General features: G+C 42.3%; 1 protein-coding gene across 1 annotated transcript in view; it reads left to right on the top strand.

Moving 5' to 3' along the window:
• Positions 1–348: 348 nt before the first annotated feature.
• Positions 349–22,552, top strand: part of setd2 (SET domain containing 2, histone lysine methyltransferase) — a 39,327-nt gene continuing 17,123 nt past the window's right edge. The window contains exons 1-10 of the mRNA XM_083642600.1: positions 349–464; positions 6,974–6,995; positions 7,182–11,314; positions 11,454–11,585; positions 12,017–12,145; positions 15,195–15,318; positions 15,424–15,501; positions 15,593–15,690; positions 15,886–16,030; positions 17,462–17,596. Coding sequence (XP_083498726.1) covers positions 430–464; positions 6,974–6,995; positions 7,182–11,314; positions 11,454–11,585; positions 12,017–12,145; positions 15,195–15,318; positions 15,424–15,501; positions 15,593–15,690; positions 15,886–16,030; positions 17,462–17,596 — 5,031 coding nt within the window. The 5' untranslated portion in view covers positions 349–429. The remainder of the gene's footprint in view (positions 465–6,973; positions 6,996–7,181; positions 11,315–11,453; positions 11,586–12,016; positions 12,146–15,194; positions 15,319–15,423; positions 15,502–15,592; positions 15,691–15,885; positions 16,031–17,461; positions 17,597–22,552) is intronic.

Here is a 22,552-nt window from a genome sequence, read left to right as displayed (position 1 = left end):
CAAGGGTTCGCGCCAGCTGTGTTCTCTCCGGCTTCATCATGTGATGTTGAACACAGCAGCCGCAGCCAGCGAGATACTGAGGAGTCAGCGTGCAATAAGTCTTTTGAAGAAATGTTTATAAATTTGCAAGCAGGTCGAGTTTTCGACGAACAGCCACACTGCATACGCTGGCCGACTACAGACACTTTACTCTCTGGGTTTTTGATAACGTTACATTGATCTACATTGAGCTATCCAGGTCTTGGCTAGCTAAGCTTATCAGCTCATGCTAGCTCAACACCAACAGACCCTTCACACAGGCTGAAGCGCAGCAGCAGAGCCAGTGAGCCGAGGATCATTTCCGACAACCCCGGGGCCCGTATGGATTTGGCGTCGGCATACACTACTTGATGTTTTTGAAAGGGACGATTGCTGACTCTGGTTTTGAAGATGGGGGATCCTTGTGACCTAAAGCACCTCGTAAAGTGAGTATATTGCCAACCGCTATTTTTGTCTTTACCTAATTTCGGTAGCAACACCTGACCACACACACCCAAGACAAAACATTAGCTAGCATGCTAACGTTAGTGAAGCCGGGTGCAGGGTACAGGTCCATTAACGTTTATTTCCCGAAACGGAAACGTATCTAAAAGCCTTCCTCCATGTTCATAAAATTGGCAAAAGTAACCAGCTCCTCACTGATCCAGCAAATTTAGACGGCTAACTTGTGCCAGATAAATGTACTTTATACAGTTGCTAACGTTATTAGTCAAACACCAGTTGGTAAAGTAACAATAACTAACAGCTAATGTCGTTAGCTCGTAACATTAACGTTAGCTTCCCCTGATGCCATTAGCATTAGAGTTATGCTAGTTAGTCGGCTAGCTGTGAGAATAGACGCTCTTCTGTTTGCAGGAGCACCGTTTCATAGTTTAAAACGCATCGCGTTACCACATTTTCATAGCATTTTGCAACAGTTAATATTAACACTGAATGATCTGAGACATAAAGCGCGCATAGCACAGGGCGAGCTATATTTAAAGTCAAGATGGCCTACGACTGTGCAGTTCGCCTTAAATGTGAGCAAATAAGTTAGCTTAGCTGTGTTTTATAAACCAACGTTACATCTAGCTAATGCAATCTCACTCACTTGTTAACTACAGACAATGTTACATTGCGTGCATTGTAACTAACGTTAGCTACTTCCGATTAAATATTGTAACAAACAAGGTTTGCTAGGTAACGTTAACTTTAGCTCAAGATTTTATTAACCAGGCAAGATTCTGCGTTTTAAAAGGCCCTGTTTTGGCTGGCCCTCCTCCTCCTACACAGACCATGCTGTACTTAGTTTTCTAATTTATTTCAAATCCGTCACTTTGATTATGCTTTCTTTCTATAATAGTGTCCATGTGCTCTTTGAAATCAATGATCGCTCTACAGACACCCTTTGTTCTCTGTATTGTAGGTCAGATTGGTTGATCCTTCTATGTCCAATAATGGAATCTGTTCTCAGCTTGCACTGCATCCATGTTTCTCCTCCATCTAGGAGAATACAAGGTGGTCGACCATGATGGTACCATTTTTAAATCAGCATGTTAGGGTTTGTTTTTACCAGAGCAACAACACCATGCGAGATTAACGACCCAAACACGGGAAAGGCGCTATCTTTCCATCCCCCTCGCAGACAAAAATATAAAGACATGCAACGGCTCTCAGCCACATTGAAACAATAGATAACAGGAATCTCATGAAGAAACGATCTGATTGAAGTCATCTAACCGTTGAAGGCATGAGGCACTATTTGTGGTCTTACATACTTAATCTGTTGAGACTATTCCCTTTGCACAGGCATGATGCACAGGCATGATACGCGTGATATGATATATGATGACACATGATATATGTGGATTCTATTGTCTGAAATAAGCAAAACGTTATAAGTCTATTTGCTGCATTTGTAGGAGTTGCATCAGATGTCCACGATGACAATATTTTAGGAGTTTAGTAGTGGTAAGCTGCTAATAGGCAAAAGTGCCTCAGTTCATGGCAATCTTATCTTTCTTTTTGTCAGGTGTGACATCACGTTGGAGGGCTCATTTCTCTGAATTGGATTATTCTTGGCCAGCAGCCTCTACAGGCCTACTAACCCTAGACGTGTTGCTCAATGGATGCTCTGCTCAAGTCAGAGATCAGGTATTAGACAATGCATTTTTAATGCAACTCACAATTTGTCTTATTTAGCATACCGTATTTCCCCAAATAGTAGCCCGGGCGTTTAATACGCAAAATCGATTTGGACCCCAGGCGTTTAAAAGAACCAGGCGCGTATTTGCTGCAGGCGTTTATTTATTTTTGCACCGACCTGCACCAGGCCATTATTCGGTGACAGTTCCTGTCCAACATGTTTTTTAGTGCAAAGGTCCTCACTCTCATCAACTGCCACCGTCAGCCCACACACCTTGGAGGATACCAAAAATCAGCAATCAGCCGTGGCTACCTACCATGTAGCCCACACACACACACACACACACACACACACACACACACACACACACACACACACGTCGTCTTCTACTTCTCTCGCACCCGAATAATAGATGCCATGGTTACACTAAATGGGGCATTTGGCACTTCAACAATGCACTTGCAAATACTGTAAGATGACGTTGACCGACGCAATTCTATCAACACCAGCAAATAGGCTACGACCAGTCTGAACATAGCCACATCCCAAACGCAACACTACAACAACTTGCAAAAACACTACACACACCACGGCGGGTGCTGATTAAACATAGTCACACACAATCATTAGGCACGTAATCGGTATAAATATAACACAATCTCAGTCTTACCATTGACGAGTCTATTTCCAATAGCGCCTATCTCTTGAACTCATCTGGGACTTCAGTTCAAGTGAAGACCGCGGTAGCCGTTGTCAACAGAACTCTTTACATAATCCAAACATCGTGGAAATGCTTCCATGCCATCGATTTCCCTGCATTGCTTTTGGTAGCGTAAGTTGAGCTCCCTCGATTTGCGTTTTCTTTTCACGTGTTTCTCCCTGCTGTTTCATGTATTGTGCGACACTGGTGTTGCCTTCAAGTGCTGTCAGCAACGTAGTAATTTTGGGGTTACCTTAAGAAAATGCAAATAATGGCCCCGGCGTTTACTCGGACCGGCGTTTAATACGCAAAATGGGGTCAGACCCCCGGCGGCTATTAGGGGCCCGGCGCGTATTTGCTGCCGGGCTATTATTTGGGGAAATACGGTAGTTTAATTTGGGAATTAAATTCCATTTGGTTCCAAAGTTTTATTTTGCTGTGCTTTCAGTCTGCTAATCTGTATGGCATCTCTTTAGTGCTTTTGATTGCAAGGTGATCCTAAGCCCATGGCTCTGTCATTTGTCCCTTGATAGTGGTTTCACATTGAATTAAGATTATGCTCCACAATGTAGGTTATTTTCCTCATGCAGGACCCCACCCCCCCGCCCTGTTAGTAGCATTATTTTTGGACCAGTCACTTCATTCTCATGACTGGATGTGACAAGAGAGCACATCATTAGGTTGAGGTTTCTTGTAGAGATGTTTGCTCTTCTTCACTGTGACCAAATATCAGTTAGGTTTGACAGTCTATGTAGTAGGCTTTTGTTGTAGGCCATTTGTTACAGTTCTTCTCATGTAACTGAATGTCATTGTACAAGTGTCTGGTTTTGAAGGTCACAGGGAAAGGGGGAAAATCCTAAAGGAACACAAGTGACCCAGTTGTTACCTAGCACCCATATTGTAGCATATCCTAAGGAGAACAGACAACATTTAATAGAACAAGAATGGAGAGAGAGAACATCCTAATATGACCTTTTCTTATGTTGAACAATTACATCTCTATGCTTTCTCCTATGCTTTTTTAAATTGTCTTTGCCTTTTGATTGGTAACACCAGCACTTGAGTATGTGCTAAAAGGGAATATTATTTCAGATTTGGTTTGAATTTGAGATGTTTGACACTAAATTATGAGATATTAGAAGAGTGTGCTTTGGCAAAATATCACAGGCTGTATGAGTTGGACAAAGGAAGATCAAGAGAAACTTCTGGTAGCCTAGTGAGAGTAGGCTCAGGGATTCCGTTAGCCGGAAATTGGCGGCTTTTAGCCGGTATTTGTTGCCGTCGGCCGGCAAATTAAAAGGTCACCGGCTCAAGTGGCCGGTTTAAAATATGCCAGATAAATAAATTCCTTATATAAAATAGCCTAATATTGTGTGACCTATAGCCTAAGTGATGTTGCCAATAAGCTACGACTTAAATAGAGACTTACATAGTGTTTGGTGAAAAAGAAAAATATGGCAGACGCTTTCTTTACTGTAGCGCAGCATCAGTCCCGCCGGCCAGCGCTTGACCCGCTGTGACTTGATGCAGGAGGAAACACAAATGTCAAAACAGACATCCCTTGCTAGGCCAGTCCTCTTTTTAATCTAGATCATACAACGACAAGTACTCCAGCCGAGGCCAGCAAGACGGCAGGAAAGCGTCAAGCACCTGCTATTCTTCCTCATGAAGAGAAGCGTGCCTGCCGCCGTCAAAAGCGAAAGAGACCCGACGTAGGCTGTCAATTTAGCAGAGGTAAAAAGCCTTTTTACCTACGTCGGCCGAATCAATCAATCGCTCACGCATGTTGCCCGATGCTCGTATGATGAGGAGATGAATCAAAATGCTTACCACAAATAAAGCCAAATGGGAGCTGAGAACGAGTGCAGGAGAGCTGCCGCAGGTGCCAGGTGTGGAGCGGGAAAGATTAAAGTGTGTAGCCTATTGCTGGAGATTCAAGTTGTGCGCTGTCTGCACTGACACTGTCGCACTTGTTAGCTACGTTGTTTTTTCATCAAGGCAATGTCCAGAGTTGGGTTCATGAGTGTCTGCAAATGCAGATAGATAGGCTACAGTAGGAGCGTGCTGCATGTTGTCTGTTTCAATAACGAAAGCGGCCTTATCGAGAACGACGTGCCTGTTGAATGCCGAACAATTAAATATTCTTGCTGCAAAATCGGCCTCTTAATGACAACACTGGAATAAAGATGATCGGCTATAGAGGCTATAAAGAATAGACTATAGAGAAATAAATGGATTCACAACGTTTATTTAGGAAACAATTATTTTATAATAGGGATGCACCGATCGATCGGCACGTGACCGGAAATGGCCGATTTTCACGTGATCGGCCTCGATCAGTGATCTGTTCCGGTCACTCTAAATAGCCGATTCTGTGAGCCGATTTTCACATGACGTGCGCGCACCCCAAAGCACCGAGACAGGCACCCAGCCACCACACCACACACGCCAGCATACCTTCCTCGTTGTGGATTTTTTTCACCGTCAGTGAAGTAGACAAAGCTCGCAGTTTGTCACACATGCAAGTCGAAAATAAGCCGTGGAGACAGAGGTGCGGCCGTGTCCCGCTCGGCTGGAGTCCAGTCAGAGCGGCTCGCTTCACCTCACTGGCCCCCCTCTCTCTGCTCTCTCTACCCGGGAAGCGGTGCTCCAGCAACCCGCCACCGCGCACAGCCGGCTTGGCGAGTGTGTCCAGTATAACCATTCCCCGACCTGCTTTTCCATTCCACATCAGCGCTGCTGCCTCAGCCTGTCAAGTCATGTTGTAACGTGACGTGGATACAGGAGAGACTATTTGTTTCGTATTGCAAATAGAACGACATGAGAACGACGGACATAATAATAAAAATGCATCGGACTCACAAGTGTGCAACGTTTTCTGTGCGTGACGATATTTTTTCGGATGGCAGATAAAAATACGCATACCAAACTTCGGACTGTGTGTAAACTCCGCCTGATATTCAGACTGAAGATCGTTACTGTAACTCATAAACTCATTTCCCCTCTACTCAAGAGGACTGGTCTGGAGCCAGTCTATAAACTCCTTGTCCATGGATCATTTTGATGTTCTGTTGCACCTGTTTTCTTTTGGAAAAGTAAATGCATGATAGCTGTGGGATATAGGCTATTGGATTTAATTAAATTTTTGTATTCATTGTATTTGCACAAAAAAGCTCTGTCCAGTAGCCTAACCTGGAACACTTTTATTTTGAGATGTGTTTGAGTGAGAAGGTCCTACTTCATGCAAATGATAAGAATTGTTTATTTGTTTATTTGGATCCCCATTAGATGTAAGAATTGTTCTATGAATCTTAATTTTTAAACAAAGTTACAAAAACGTTTGTGTAAGCTGTCAATTGTTGTTTTTAGAAAAAAAAATCGGAATCGGCAAAAATCGGTATCGGCAAGTCAGACTATTCAAAAATCGGAAATCGGAATCGGCCAAGAAAATGGCAATCGGTGCATCCCTATTTTATAACATCCTTTTTTTAACAGTGGCCGGTAAATATTTGATATGGCCGGAATTCTGGAAGGTTACCGGCTGCATTGGCCATCTGGAAAAATGCCTAGTGGAATCCCTGAGTAGGCTACATGTTCCCAGAAGTCAGAACTAAATTGGCAATTAGAAATGCCTGCAAAAGTGTGCAGAAGAGAAGTCTCAGGATGTTCATAATCATTGGATCATCCCACCCTCATTTCTTTTGTTGTGTAAGCTCAAACAAGCATAAATGGATCAGGGCATTTTGAAAACGAGCAAAAATATTAATAAAAAAATCAGATAACTGACAAATTTTTTTTTTAATCACTTAAGAAACTTCTTGAAACAAAACTAAATTCTGCTCATTCTCAGTATAACACGCATCCATCCTACACTAAGTTTAGGAAAGCAGAATTGCAACACCCAGCAGTGGAAAGTACTTAATAGATGTGCTAGGAAGTTGTTGGTAATTGAGAGCACACAAACTTTTCACAGATATGTTAACATCACATCAACAAGCTGACTTCATCTGCAAATTGTTCTATGTTGTGCTATGTCAGATGCCTCTGTCTTAATTGATTTCTGACTTTCCTATTTTTTGTCTTCCCATTGTGTTATTGCATAACCACAGAGAGGAGGGGAGTGATACCTCGGTAAGTCTTAACTAAAAGAAGCTTATCAGTGTAAATATCTAATTCCACTTGAACTTCTGATTAACTTTTTTTTTATCATGATGATTGTTATTTTTTTTTTTACAATATATCCTGTATTTCAGATTTCACATTATACGGTTCAGAGAGCTTGGTTTACTGTCCTTTATGTGGTTTCTCTTATTGTAGGTGAAGGTGCAGGGTCTCTCCAAGGCAGGTCTTATCAGAAGCCTTTCTCCCAGAGTCATGCTGTCCAGCCGTCTCTTGCCTAAAGGGACCAAGATGAAGGTGAACCTCGAGGATCAGGGTCGTCAGAAAGTGTCCTTCAGCTTCTCGCAGACAAAGAAGCCACTGCAGAGCCTGTTCATCGTCCCTCCCAGCCCTGACAAGTCTCTCTCTGAACCTTCTTCTGCCTTGCCACTGGCAACCTCAGTCCCTCAAGACCAAGTAGGGCAAAAAACACAAAGTATAACTGAGCAAATCCAGTCGCCCACGGTGCCAACATCAATAGCAGAGCCTGTTTCTCCTCCGACGCCAGTCTCCCCAGCCCCTAAACCCAAAACAGACCTTGCAAAGATGCATTTCAAGAAGCAAATTCTCAGTGTCTCTGTTACTGAAGAGAAACCGACATCCAGCATCGTGCCACAGGACCCACATTCTTCTGAACTGCAGGTTCTGATGAAATCCCCAAATAAAAGTGAAACTGAATTCCCCACACCCCACCCTCAGAATATTATCACTGACTGCACCTCTGAGAAGGCTCACACTGAGAAGAGAGTAACCCGTAGCCTCAAGAAGCCAACTGACGCCTCAGGGAAAGATGGAGAGAGTTCCGGCAGCAATGAGCACGAGAATAAGGTATACAAAAGGAAAACCAGGTCTCAATCTGACAGTGCTCCCCCTGGCTCAGAATCTGATGGCGAGTCAGCCCAGATGCATTCCAACCACAAGTCAGTTGAATCCAAAAGTAAAACAAAGCCAGACAGCAGAAGCAAGGAGACAAAAAAGTCTTCCTCCGGGTCAAATGTTGAGGAAAAAGAAAAAAGTTCCTCCAAGCGGTCAGAGAACCGCGAGAGGTCTTCTAGTTACTCAAAATCAGACCGTGATTCCAGACGCACATCAACACGCTCATCTCGTTCAGACAAAGATCGTAGGAGGTCCAAGTCTAGATCGCGGTCTAGATCAAGAGGCTCTCGGACAAGTTCATCCCACTCCAGGTCGGACCGATCCAGAGGCGAGAGAGGGTCGCGCTCTGATAGGTCATACTATCATGATTCTGACCGGAGGTCACACAGGAGCTCTCCACGCAGAGAAAGAAGAGGCTCTCGTTCCCGTACTGACAGAACCCGGGACAGTTCTGACTCTGAAGATGACCATAGGAAGAATCGGACAAGGACAGGTGACTCCAGTAGATCATCCACCCATTCAAGCTCACAGAAAGACTCAAAATCATCCTCCTACTTGAAATCCGAGAAAGAATCTAAATCTGTAGATTCTCCTCACTCTTCAGAAATGGATAAAAGAACGCAATCGTCAAAATCTGAAAGAGCTTCAAAGCGAACATCGGACTCTGATTCCCAGCGCAAGTGCTCTCCTGAGCTTGAGTCTAATTCCCGTAAATCTAGCACCCATCACAAGTCGGAGACCAACGTTAAATCCACTTATTCAAGTCTGCCCACCCATTCTCAAGAATCTGAAAGAAGACGCCAAAAAAGTAGCTCCAGTGACTCTGAGGCAGATCATAAAGGAAAGTCACAGACCTCTGACAAAAGCTCTGGCTCTGAGGAGAAAACCTCCCAAAAGAAAAGCAGTAAGCCAGACTCAAAGCAAGCGACCCCCTCGAAGTCATCGGTGAAAACAAGTGGAATTGATAGACAATCAACGGACATATTTCACAGCCCTAATAAGATACCAACACATTTAAGCCCCACTCAGAATGAAAAAGAAAAGTCAGAATCCCAACTAGATGGTACATGCCAGAGAAAGGAACAAAGCAACAAGGATGTCAAGGAGATTGACTCATCCATTGATACAAATTTGCAAGAAGCATCTCCCACAAGAATAAATGAAACAAAGTCAAGTACTGAAATTGAGAATATGAATGCATCACCTATAACCTCTCAGAACGTTCATGGTGGAAGCCTGCAGCATGTAAAGGCTGCCCCAGGAACCTTGGCCATTGTAAAGGACATCCTGTGTTCCAACAATCTCCTAAATGTGGACTCTAATGCAGCTGTTATACATGTATGCCATAGTAATGATAGTATAATATCCAGCCAGGACAACAACGTTGTTCAGTCTTCATTGGGGCCAACATCCTTACTTGCTACAGCAGATGTACCGGTCACAGACCATGTCCAGCAGAACACTATGCCAGAGAATACTGGATTGAATGAATGTGTGACTATCAACACACAATGTTGCACAAGTATGGGTCTCAAATCTGAATCATTACGTCTTGAATCTGAGAATCAGCTGACACAGATTGGACAAGAGAACACTGATCCAGTTAAGAAAAGCAGCAGTAATACAAAAAAGTCTCGTTGGGATATTGTTGGGCAGGACGCCTCAGACTGTGATCATTCTCAGAAGGTACTTGGTGCAGAGAGTAAGCCTACTGTTAAAAAGGTGATTTCGGTCAAAAAAGTTGAGTTTTCTAAAGAAGTCAGCCAACAAGAGTCATTTGGAATAAAAGACGATATTCTGCCAGAAACGGCGACACATTCCAAGACGTTGAAGCAGGCAGAGACCACTAAGCAGGTAATCAGCTCTGACAGCATATCTATGAAAGCTGCACACAAAGACCAAAGTGAGCCTTCACAAGCAGGCACCAGTGCTGACCCCTCTGACTTTAAACCCACTGATAATCAAAACGCAGACATAGACGAGCCTCTGCACATAAATTATACATCACCAGTTGACATGGATATCGAGATGCAAAGTTGGAATGGTGATGGTCATGAAGAAGAATCAAAGGACAGTGTTACCAAGATCAAACCGGTGAAGAGAAAGTTACTGAATCAGGATGGATCGGGAGGACAGAGTGAGGTCAGTGACAGTGACGACTCAGAGTATGACTCTGATTGTGGAGAGGCTATTAAACGATTGCACTCTGTAGTGGTAGTGCCAAAGAATTCTTCCCTAACATTGGATACACAGCACACCGGAGCCTCTTCATCCACTCAGATGAATAGCTCAGAGCCGCAGCATGCTAATAAAGCAGCTGACCTGAATATCAGTGAAGTCCCAAATCCAAGGCAGGAAAGTGCTTCCACTGCATGTGGGGAGACCAGTGGTGCATGTGCTACTGTGACTGCGTCGCCACATGACCGCATGTTGTGTCAATCCCAGAGTAATGCCATTGATAGCACTAGTCAGTCAGAGGGTTCCAGCTCCATCAATGCCCAGCCTTACAAGACTCCTTACAACAGTGCCCATGAAGGACCAAATATTAGTGCAGCAGTGAACCAGATTCCTGCCCACAGCCTTGAGAATTCCAGGCAGTCTGAGCAAGGGCACAAACAGAATTATGCAAGCTGCAGAGATGGAAGGATGTATCCCCATTACCAACATGGCGACTTCTCTGGCGCTGACAATATCAACAGCAAGAACGGATTCATTCTGGGTTGGGATTCCTCACAACCAGAGCAGCCCAGCACTACATACCAACAGCCTGATAGCAGTCATGGGCCACAGTTAGTGAACCCTAAACAGAGCGGAGTCTCTCTCCCGGGGCAGGAGTACAGGCAGAGTAATGCCTCCTGGAAGCACCAACTCCCAGTCATGCAGACCAGCAGACCACCCTACCTCCATGTGCTTGATTATTTTCAGGATCCTGCAGCTGAAGTTCATCCTGACTCTCTTACTAATGACCACGAAGAAGATAGTGGAGATAAAGCATCAAGTCTTAGTGAAACTGCAGTCGAATGCAATGGACCGAACACTCTAGGGTCATCGAGCTTTGTCCAAGGTCATGAAATAAGCAGCAACAGCAGGGGCTCTGCCAACGAAGGCTCTGCCATCCCTGACCCCCCTAGAGAAGACAGCTTTAGGCCCCACAGAGGCAGGGGGCCTCCCAAGAAAAGGCGTCCAGAGATTGAGTCGGATTCAGACAATGAGGCCGAACCTGGGCCTGCGGTCAAAAGGGAACGTCAAGGAGAAACGGATGTCTCTAAGGAAACTCTCGTTAAGGCTGAGGTTAGACGCCCTTTACTGACTCTGCAGGACTTTCAAGATTCCAATAAATGGAGAGAGATGTCCAGGATTAAAAAGATGCCCCCTTATTTTGACTTGATTGAAGAGAACCTGTACCTAACTGAGAGGTAAGGTGTTGTCCAGCATGGCTAACATTAAAAATAAAATAAAAAATAAAATTATTGTTTGTACATTGAATTATGCCATAATAAAACATGGAACCATTATCAGATTTAAGCTTTGAAAACTGTCCAATGTTATTTGCAGAAAAAAGAGCAAATCTCATCGAGATATCAAGAGAATGCAATGTGAGTGCTCAATGCTGGCCAGAGAGGAGCGGTCTCGTGGAGTATTGGCTTGTGGAGAGGACTGCTTAAACAGACTGCTGATGATTGAGTGGTGAGTTGTTGCATACCACTAGATGTCATACAAGACATTCACATCTGGTTTATTACATTTACTGAATGAAACAGTTTGCAGGGTTTCTACATGATTTGGGAAATTTGGGTATGTTTGGAAAAATAACATGGCAATGTTTTTGGTCTTGAAAGGCTTGCAAATAGCGCAAAATAGTATGTAATGATATTGTTCAGTCCCAATTTATACAAACATGGTCTTTTGTATATCTCTGTCTCCATTTGTTGTCTGTTTTTACAATGCCCAAATCAAATTGCCCCTCAGGGATTAATAAAGTGTTATTGTATTTAGTTGTGTTCGCAGATATTTTTTTCTCTCTTTAGAACCCCTACTTTTCCCCCTTTTTTTTCGTTTAAAAAACTGCTGCGTGTTCACTCAGTGAATAAACTATTTCTTGAATGTTTCCCCCCTAGCTCATCACGGTGCCTGAATGGAGGGTACTGCTCTAACCGACGCTTCCAGATGAAACAACATGCCGATTTTGAGGTTATCCTCACAGAAGACAAGGGCTGGGGATTACGGGCAGCTAAAGACATGTCTTCGTAAGCCTCTTAAAAATCTTCAATAAATGATGCTACATAAAGAACATGGAAAGAGTTATATTGCTGAATGAATCATGCACCATTTGAACAAATTGGCTACTCTTCCAAAATGAAAGTAAAGCAGATTATGAGTTACTATTGAAGTTATCAGTGTATATATATATATGTATGTGTGTGTCTCTCTCTCACTCTATATATATATATATATATATATATATATATATATATATATATATATATATATATATATATTCACTGTACTTTCTGTGTGTATGATTGAGGAATTTCAGGTTGTTTATTTCTTCTTCCCCAAAATGTAAAATCTAAGACTTTGAAATTAAGGCCTTCATATAAGAGACACTTATTGATTGATGTCATTTAAACAATGTTATGGGGGAAAACCGCCAAAATGATAAGACCAACCTGCATGCATTTTTCATACCATGCACGCATTTTGGCATCAAAGTACGCTGTTACGATTTGTCAGTTAAAACTACGCAAAACGGCGTTGACGCCTGGGAACTCAATGGTGCACATGCAATATCTAAGTGTGTCCTGTGTTGTGAATCCTACTTCACCCTGTGCTGTGGCAATAATCTGACCAATCCAATCGATGAAAGGAATGAGTCTAGCCAATCAGAGGCAGAGGAGGGCGGGTCATGACTTTGCCTTCAACTGTATGCTTCAACTCCTTGCCGTGGGCATGTAAACAGTTGCTTTTTTCCCGCCTCTCAAACATGGCTGCTGCGGTCTTCACAAACGACCACAGCTTGTGGATAAAGCAGATGCACAGAGCAAAATATGGAATGACTTTGCTTAATGCCAGGGCAAGCCCACGGACACAACACAGCCCGTCTGTAAACGATGTTTCAAAACTACGCAGGCGAAGGGAGCAACCCGTCCAACTTGGCCAAACATCCCGACTTGTTCAAAGAGCGTCAGGTTAGCGAATGTGATAACGCCAGTAACATAATTACATGCTTTTAAGTCAAACGTGTTATTTTGTGACAAGCAAACCTTTTTCACCGTCAGAATTAGACAAGGCAATAAGGGCAATGTGCTTAGTCGGAGTGCAGACCTCTGCCAAGAGGGTGTAACATTGATTCATGACGCTGTTAAATGATCTGGTTGCAAATATAACGTTAAATATCAAAGAAATCACATAAACTCAAGTATAGTGGACATCAGATCATGGCATACCATGTACAAGCTTTAATACTGTAACACTATGACCTGTCCTTGATGTAATTAGCAAAATGACGTGATGGCTGTGCGTGATCAATATACCGTAATTTCCGCACTATAAGCCGCACCGGAGTATAAGCCGCAGCAGCAAAATTGCCTGTTTGTTACATATATAAGCCGCACCGGACTATAAGCCGCAGGTGTTTTAATGTTTTTTTTTTTTTTAATTGTGTTTTAATGTTTAATTACCATATGTAAGGGTTCGTGCACAGAGGGGATTGTCGGGAAAGAGATGGCTGTTTGAGGAAGCTCCCATTTATTAACATTTCAACAAAACAACATAACACAACACCACCTGTGTTTTTTTTTACAGTGCACACAGTGTCCACGGTGTGGTGAAAAGAGGGCAAGAGAGGAAATTAAAACAGAAGTGGATTTATAGTTAGAAAGAGTGCTAAAAAAGAGAGATTTTTTTTTTTTTTTTTTTTCAAAAAAATCCATAGATAAGCCGCACCATTATATAAGCCGCAGGGCCAAAAAACGGGGGAAAAGCCGCGGCTTATAGTCCGAAATTTACGGTAAGTGGTACTATCAGCAGAGCAAGCATTCATTGTTTAAATACTTTGTTGGTCAGTGCTCAAAAGCACAAGGCATTTAAATGTGCAGTATGTAATTTTCTGCCGCTAGGGGTCTCAAACTTAAAACAATAACAGAAGACAACGTGTCATGGAGTCGTGCAATAGGGTGGAATTATGCGAGCCGTTTTATGAGAATAGGATTCCCTCAGTGTTCATTGTTCACAAGGTTTTTACCGGGAGCCGATAGCCACAGACGTCTCCTCCTCTCCCAAAACAGACTCTCTAATTACAACAGGTCAAAACGCTGAAAGCAAATTCACGTTAAAATCACTGTTTCCCCAAATGGAGTTTGCTGGAGGGCTGCGAGCCGCGCTGGTTGCTAACGTTAGCTCAGCTTGTTTTTCTTGTGCTCAGTTTGTTTCAAAGCTTTGGCTTCATCCGTGTTCATCGTTCACATGGCTTCTACCGCACGCCGGATTATACTAGAGTCGCCCTCCTCTCCAAAACAAACGGACTCTGTAATTAAAACGGGCAAAAAACACGAAATGAACAGTTTGTTAAAACTCACCATTTCTTTCCAATGGAGTTCAGTGGATACAGGACGTCCGTAAGGTGAGCCGTTTACTCTCTTTAACATAACTAACGCTAACTAATACATCCAGACCTCGGATGACTAAAATCATTCATCCAGTCAAAAGATACAGTTAAAAACGACCAATATCTAAAAACTGACGGTGATCTGACTTGAAAAAGTAAGAAAATAGTCTAGAATTGCCCGGAGAATCCAAGTGACATCTGGCGCTCTGTGATGACATCATCGACAAAAAGCGAGTCGCTCCAACGGTCCGTGTTATTTAGTATAATAAAATTATGGATTTTGAGCACTTTTGAAAACATTTGGGATAATGTAAGTGCATAACTAAAGAATATATATAACATAGGTTTTTAGACATTTTAATGCTATAATAATATAATGATCATAAAGATAAAGGTTACATATTGCATCTTTAAGCAACCTGAATTCATGCAAAAGAGTGAAAGTGGGTGATTAAGATAGGCATTGACATTGTCAAAAGAAAATAACATATACAGTATATTTGGTGTTTGTGTGTCTGTGTGTGTATATATATATATACAGTATATATATATATATATAAAATATATAGATGTGTATATATGGACGTTGCGGTGTGACACTGCGGTGCCGGTGTGTGCTACTCAAACTATTTCCCCAAGGTTGGCAGGTCTGTGATAGTCTCACTTGTTTGTTTTGGTTGCCATTTCAGAAACGCCTTCGTACTGGAATACTGCGGTGAGGTGTTGGACCACAAGGAGTTCAAGACAAGGGTGAAAGAGTATGCTCGCAATAAGAACATCCACTACTATTTCATGGCTTTGAAGAATAATGAGGTAAGCGTGGATATGTGATGCATTACACATGAATGTTATTTCACTTGTACTTGGACTTCATCCAGTTAAAGTGGGTGACAAAGTACGTCGATTATTTCTTCTCAGATCATCGACGCAACACTGAAGGGCAATTGCTCTCGATTCATGAACCATAGCTGTGAGCCCAACTGCGAGACCCAAAAGGTACATTGGCTAAAAGAAAACACCTCCATTTTACAAGTTCCATTGACCTTGTTGGGAGCTGTCGAGCCTGATCATTTGTATCCCATTTCAGTGGACTGTCAATGGCCAACTCAGAGTTGGGTTCTTCACCACCAAGGCCGTCACTGCAGGAACTGAACTGACTTTTGATTACCAATTCCAACGATACGGGTTAGTGTTTCCCATGAATGTTTTCAGCAGATTTGTTGTTCTTGTTGTTTTTCCCCCCCACTCAAATTGTGCGTTGTCCTTCTGTCCCATACGTGACAACATTTAAGCCAGGATAGTTGACATGTAGCAAAAGATGGTAATTTAACCTGGTGGTTTCATCTTGGTTCTTTCACCTCTGTCTCACCTTACCCACAGCAAAGAGGCCCAGAAATGCTTCTGTGGAGCTCCTAGCTGCAGAGGCTTCCTGGGTGGGGAGAACAGAGTCAGTGTTCGAGCAGCCGGAGGGAAGATGAAGAAAGACCGCGGTCGAAAGAAGGAGACAGTGAGCGCTCTTACTACGGTCAGTTCATGTTTCATCTTTGGAAATGTTTTTTTCCAGTGTCTCTTTTGAGGCACTTTTGAAATCTTTCTCAACGGCAATTACTGCAAGAGCAAAAACAAAAATCCTAACCCCACTATGACCACCAGTGATGGTGTTCAGGCATCACTTGGTCAGGTTTGTACAGGCATCGGGCTAATTGCTCTGAGAGCTCCAGTGACTGTTCCCATCCATAAATAACACAGTTGAAACACAAAAGACAGGTTATTTTAAGATTGCTTCCCATGCCAGTGGTGTCTGTCTGAAATCTATGAGCCTATGTTACTCAATAGCCAAATTATTCAACTTAATTTCAACTGGCAGTCCACTGTTTTGAATGAGATAGAGGCAGGTTTGTTTGAAAAAGACAAATAGCTGCGTGATGCATTATGCTGTGTGTTTTTAACCGATATATAGGGATATGTGCATGCATGTCTTGCATGTATAATTTGGTGTCATATTTTATCCCATGTTTTTCTTTTCTTTCTTTTCTATGTTTATTCAATATTTTAGTAACATCAACCTGCCCCAGGGACTACAGATGTAAACTATCCTCTGGCTATAATCTCTGTCCCTGTCAAATAAACAAATAAAATAAAATAGTGCAATCTGCAATGTAATGCTTTTTTACTAATTACCTTGGGTCCTCTCCATGGTAATGAATTTGTCTAAATATGTCTGTCTGTAGCGGGCTGTTTAAAGCTAGAACAAAGTTTATGGTGTCATCTGAATGGAAGAATTACTAAATTTGAATATGAAAAATATAAATGTTGGTATAATAAACTTTGATTACAGTCCTTTTCATCAAATTAGTAGCTATAATTGGAAGTGATAGTGTTACAGTAGGCTACTGGTGGAAGACAAGTGCACGGCAGGGTCACAATCTGGCCCTCTGGTAGCGAGTAGAGAAGCCAGTACTCCAAATGTCCTTTCATAGGATTTAATTAGTTCCTCAAACCTGGGCAGCAGACAACGAACGTTTCAGTCAAAGACCTTCCTCAGCGTTGTCAAACTGGTAGCGAGGACATTTTTCGGTGGCCCTCTTTATCATCAAAGTTGCCCATCCCTGGTCTACACCAACCTTTTTGACTCATGGCCCACTTCACAATCTCAAAAATGTCTCCCGCCCACATCTGACCGTAAACAGTACGGAGGCCATATAATGCATCCTCAGAGCACTTTTTATTTTAACGATAAAAGGAGCTGTCCATCAGCACCGCACAGAAATCAGAAACTGAAAGTGGGGCTGTCTGCAACAGCCTAATGAACAAATAATTGATTACATATTAAAGTAATCGTATCATTCAACAATGGAGAAATGCATTCATTGTCATACATTATAACAAGTATTTGATCCCCCATAAAAATCTTAATGTTTTGCAAATGATTTGGCCCACTTATGTTTTTCCGCAGGTGGATGAGGAGCTGGAGGCACTACTGGAAAATGGAGAGGGCCTGTATGATGAAAAAGAGGTGGTGTCTCTCTGCAGACTGATGGTCCGAGTGGAGACCATGGAACAGAAACTCATCTGTCTCAAGCTGATTCAAGTAAAACATCTGAGCTTTTTATGTGTCAAGTCAAGTTGTAGTCTAATACAGTGGTTTTCAAACCTTTTGTGCCCAAGGCACACCAAAGGGCAAGCCAAAATCTCAAGGCACACCTGTATGCATATCCATGCAAAATAGTCTCTAAATGTTTATTTACTTAACAAACTGGTTTACTTAACAAAATAATTCATGAATTAATTTGAAATTTTGTAAAATTACATAAAAGCAGCAACATACCATTTAATCAATCTAATTGTTAAAGGTCCCAATTTGTGCAGCTGTAACCTCTTAAAAACGTGTGTCTCTGGTCCATAAAACATGATTCTGGATTAATTTGTCGAAAATATAGCAACCCCGTTTGTTGTGAAGGAGTTGTCACTTCCTCATCTCGTTGCGTCCCAAGAATGGTCTGGTTCTATAATATATTCAGAACTAACAGTTCCCATTGGCCGCTGAGCCAATCAGATTAGCGTCTGTGGACCAGCACGCTAGGTTGTGTCCACAACTAACGCTATCGCTAACTTAACGTTGCTACGCTAAAGAGGACATCTCAAAATGCCTAGACTTACCGAATGCACCTCCGCAGTTGCTGGATCACGTACAGTTGGCGTCGTGTTAATTTTGTGGCTATAGACAAAATGGTGCAGGTAGCTTGTGTGAGAGAGACCCGCGCAGTATGCAGGAGGAAGCTTGTGACGTCCCGATACCCCGTCTGGGAAACAGAGCGTTTGGGGGTGTGGCTTGAAGGAGACTGCAGGGGGAAGCTGGATAGGGACAAATCCAACTGTGGCAGTTCTGAGGTTGTGACCACTCATTACAGGGAGGGCTGACAGCAGTATATATGCATTTACAAGTAAAAACAGCTTTTGCACGGAATGGGACCTTTAACACTTTCAATCCGTGTTTTCACCGGCATGTGATAGATGACGCTCTTGGCCATCTCATGAAGTGCTACTTCACTTCTAAAGTTGTCTGGAAGCAAAGGTTATTGTCCCGCAATACCAGCAAGCGGAGAAAAGCAGCAATCTCCCTTCAGGAGGAAGCTCCATAAAACACCTCCAGCCTCGTGCCTCAAAGCGGTGCAACAAGCCTTTCTCCCTTGGCTCAACTAGGGATGCCGACGACTAGTCGGTTAAATGTTTAAACGCCCACTCCCTCACTATTCGACATGGGAAATACTAGTCGGTTAAACGCATAATTAAATGATCATTATAATAAACAGTGGGAGCATTGCGTCTTTACCAACCACCATCCCTCCTCTAATGGCCGGATGTAAACAAACCTAGCATGTAGTGCGAGTGGACCATTGTCTGTAACGTAGTGGAAAGGAGCGGAAGGGAGATGGCATCTCATAAAACCAGTTTGGCAGTATTTTGATCCAGTAAATGAAAATATGGTTGTATGTAGGCTCAGATACACCTGTCTTATATAACGTTTAACCACTCGACCGACATTCAGCACAGGCATGTGGATGCTGTGGCATCGCTAATGTGGTCAGACAAGCTAACGGGTTAGATGCTAACCCGTTAGCCACACAAGATACACAAGCTATGGCTTGTATGCAGTGGCGGACTGCATAATCGGGCACGTCGGGCAAATGCCCGGTGGCCTGGCCTGGCATGGCCTGGCAATTTTTTTTTTTTTTTTTTTTTTTTTTTGCAGGCCAGGCCAGGCCACTCACTAAACAGCAGGCCAGGCGCCGCCTACTGGTTTACTAGTGGTTTTATTACTTTATTCAGGTTTAAAGTGGGTGCATCTCATTGTAAAGTTGGACTTGGCCCAAATTGGGCTTCAAACGGCCCAAATTGGGCTTCAAACGGCCCAAATCGGGCTTCAAACAGCCCAAATCTGGCTTTAAACGACCCAAATCTGGCTTCAAACGCCCCAAATTGAGCTTCAAACGCCCCAAATTTTTCGGCCCGTATCGGCCTGGCCTGCTTGGTATCTGAATGCCCGGCCTGAATTATGATCCCAGTCCGCCCCTGCTTGTATGACTGCACAAGATGCTTCCATTAAACTTGCAAAACCTTCTAAAAGTTAAATGGACTGTATTGAGCCTGAATACACGGCGCTGGGGTCAGTTGTTGTTTTCTGATGTGCAATGTTCATAAACAGCGCAAGATGTTGTGAATATTGATGATGACGAGCGTAGTTAACGGTTTCAAATGTCTCTTAAATACACACCAAAAAACATCGGACAACGTTGAATGAATGAATGAAGTCTCCATTAAAATTCCCGTTTAAACGTCAGGAAAATTAGTCAGGAAGCACCCGCCTCCCAGGCAAGACGAGAGTGTGACCCGCACATCCCCTCTCTGAGTGCGGGGTGAATCTCTCCCAGTCTCCGCTAGTACAAAAATGCATTTTTCTCTTCTTTCTGGGGTGTTTTATGTGAAAATAACCTACATTCAAGTGTCGATAACTAAAGAATGCAGAAATTAACTTTTTATCTATGAAAGTAGAGGCTTTCTTCTTCTTTTTTTAGATATTCAGTGTTTACATAGTCATAGCAGAAAATATTCTGTGGGTCTTGGAATATTAGTGAAAATGGTCAGAAACCTCTGACCAAGGAGAGAATGTAGTGCATATACACTTGGTAATAGCTTTCACTCTCTCCTGGTATCTCCCCATCTATATTATACTAGCGCTGTTCGCGTCAGCTGCGTCGAGTCACATTTTCGAGGAGCTGCACACAGGCTCGCCGACAGTGGCGCTCCCCTCGTTTAACTTCCACAGTACCATAATGTCCCTTTAACTTCCACAGTACCATAATGTCCCTTTAACTTCCACAGTACCATAATGTCCCTTTAACTTCCACAGTACCATAATGTCTCTTTAACTTCCACAGTACCATAATGTTCCTTTAACTTCCACAGTACTATAATTTCCCTTTAACTTCCACAGTACCATAATGTCCCTTTAACTTCCACAGTACCATAATGTCCCATTTAACTTCCACAGTACTATAATTTCCCTTTAACTTCCACAGTACCATAATGTCCCATTTAACTTCCACAGTACTATAATTTCCCTTTAACTTCCACAGTACCATAATGTCTCTTTAACTTCCACAGTACCATAATTTCCCTTTAACTTCCACAGTACCATAATGTCCCTTTAACTTCCACAGTACTATAATTTCCCTTTAACTTCCACAGTACCATAATGTCCCTTTAACTTCCACAGTACCATAATGTCCCATTTAACTTCCACAGTACTATAATTTCCCTTTAACTTCCACAGTACCATAATGTCCCATTTAACTTCCACAGTACTATAATTTCCCTTTAACTTCCACAGTACCATAATGTCCCTTTAACTTCCACAGTACTATAATTTCCCTTTAACTTCCACAGTACCATAATGTCCCATTTAACTTCCACAGTACTATAATTTCCCTTTAACTTCCACAGTACCATAATGTCCCATTTAACTTCCACAGTACTATAATTTCCCTTTAACTTCCACAGTACCATAATGTCCCTTTAACTTCCACAGTACTATAATTTCCCTTTAACTTCCACAGTACCATAATGTCCCTTTAACTTCCACAGTACCATAATGTCTCTTTAACTTCCACAGTACTATAATTTCCCTTTAACTTCCACAGTACCATAATGTCCCTTTAACTTCCACAGTACCATAATGTCCCTTTAACTTCCACAGTACCACAATGTTCCTTTAACTTCCAGAGTATCATCATGTCCCTTTAACTGCCACAGTACCATAATGTCCCTTTAACTTCCACAGTACCATAATGTCCCTTTAACTTCCAGAGTATCATCATGTCCCTTTAACTGCCACAGTACCATAATGTCCCTTTAACTTCCACAGTACCATAATGTCCCTTTAACCTCCACAGTACCATAATGTCCCTTTAACTTCCACAGTACCATAATGTCTCTTTAACTTCCACAGTACCATAATGTCCCGTTAACTTCCACAGTACCATAATGTCTCTTTAACTTCCACAGTACCATAATGTCCCATTTAACTTCCACAGTGCCATAATGTCCCTTTAACTTCCACAGTACCATAATGTCCCATTTAACTTCCACAGTACTATAATTTCCCTTTAACTTCCACAGTACCATAATGTCCCATTTAACTTCCACAGTACTATAATTTCCCTTTAACTTCCACAGTACCATAATGTCCCTTTAACTTCCACAGTACCATAATGTCTCTTTAACTTCCACAGTACCATAATGTCTCTTTAACTTCCACAGTACTATAATGTCCCTTTAACTTCCACAGTACCATAATGTCTCTTTAACTTCCACAGTACCATAATGTCTCTTTAACTTCCACAGTACTATAATGTCCCTTTAACTTCCACAGTACCATAATGTCCCTTTAACTTCCACAGTACCATAATGTCTCTTTAACTTCCACAGTACCATAATGTCTCTTTAACTTCCACAGTACCATAATGTCCCTTTAACTTCCACAGTACTATAATTTCCCTTTAACTTCCACAGTACCATAATGTCCCTTTAACTTCCACAGTACCATAATGTCTCTTTAACTTCCACAGTACCATAATTTCCCTTTAACTTCCACAGTACCATAATGTCCCTTTAACTTCCACAGTACTATAATTTCCCTTTAACTTCCACAGTACCATAATGTCCCATTTAACTTCCACAGTACTATAATTTCCCTTTAACTTCCACAGTACCATAATGTCCCATTTAACTTCCACAGTACTATAATTTCCCTTTAACTTCCACAGTACCATAATGTCCCTTTAACTTCCACAGTACTATAATTTCCCTTTAACTTCCACAGTACCATAATGTCCCTTTAACTTCCACAGTACCATAATGTCCCATTTAACTTCCACAGTACTATAATTTCCCTTTAACTTCCACAGTACCATAATGTCCCATTTAACTTCCACAGTACTATAATTTCCCTTTAACTTCCACAGTACCATAATGTCCCTTTAACTTC

The sequence above is a fragment of the Poromitra crassiceps genome (genome assembly GCF_964638095.1).
Source record: "Poromitra crassiceps genome assembly, chromosome: 1".
NCBI lineage: Eukaryota > Metazoa > Chordata > Actinopteri > Beryciformes > Melamphaidae > Poromitra > Poromitra crassiceps.
The sequence above is the reverse complement of the archived record's forward strand: the minus strand, read 5'-3'. Positions and strand labels throughout refer to the sequence as shown.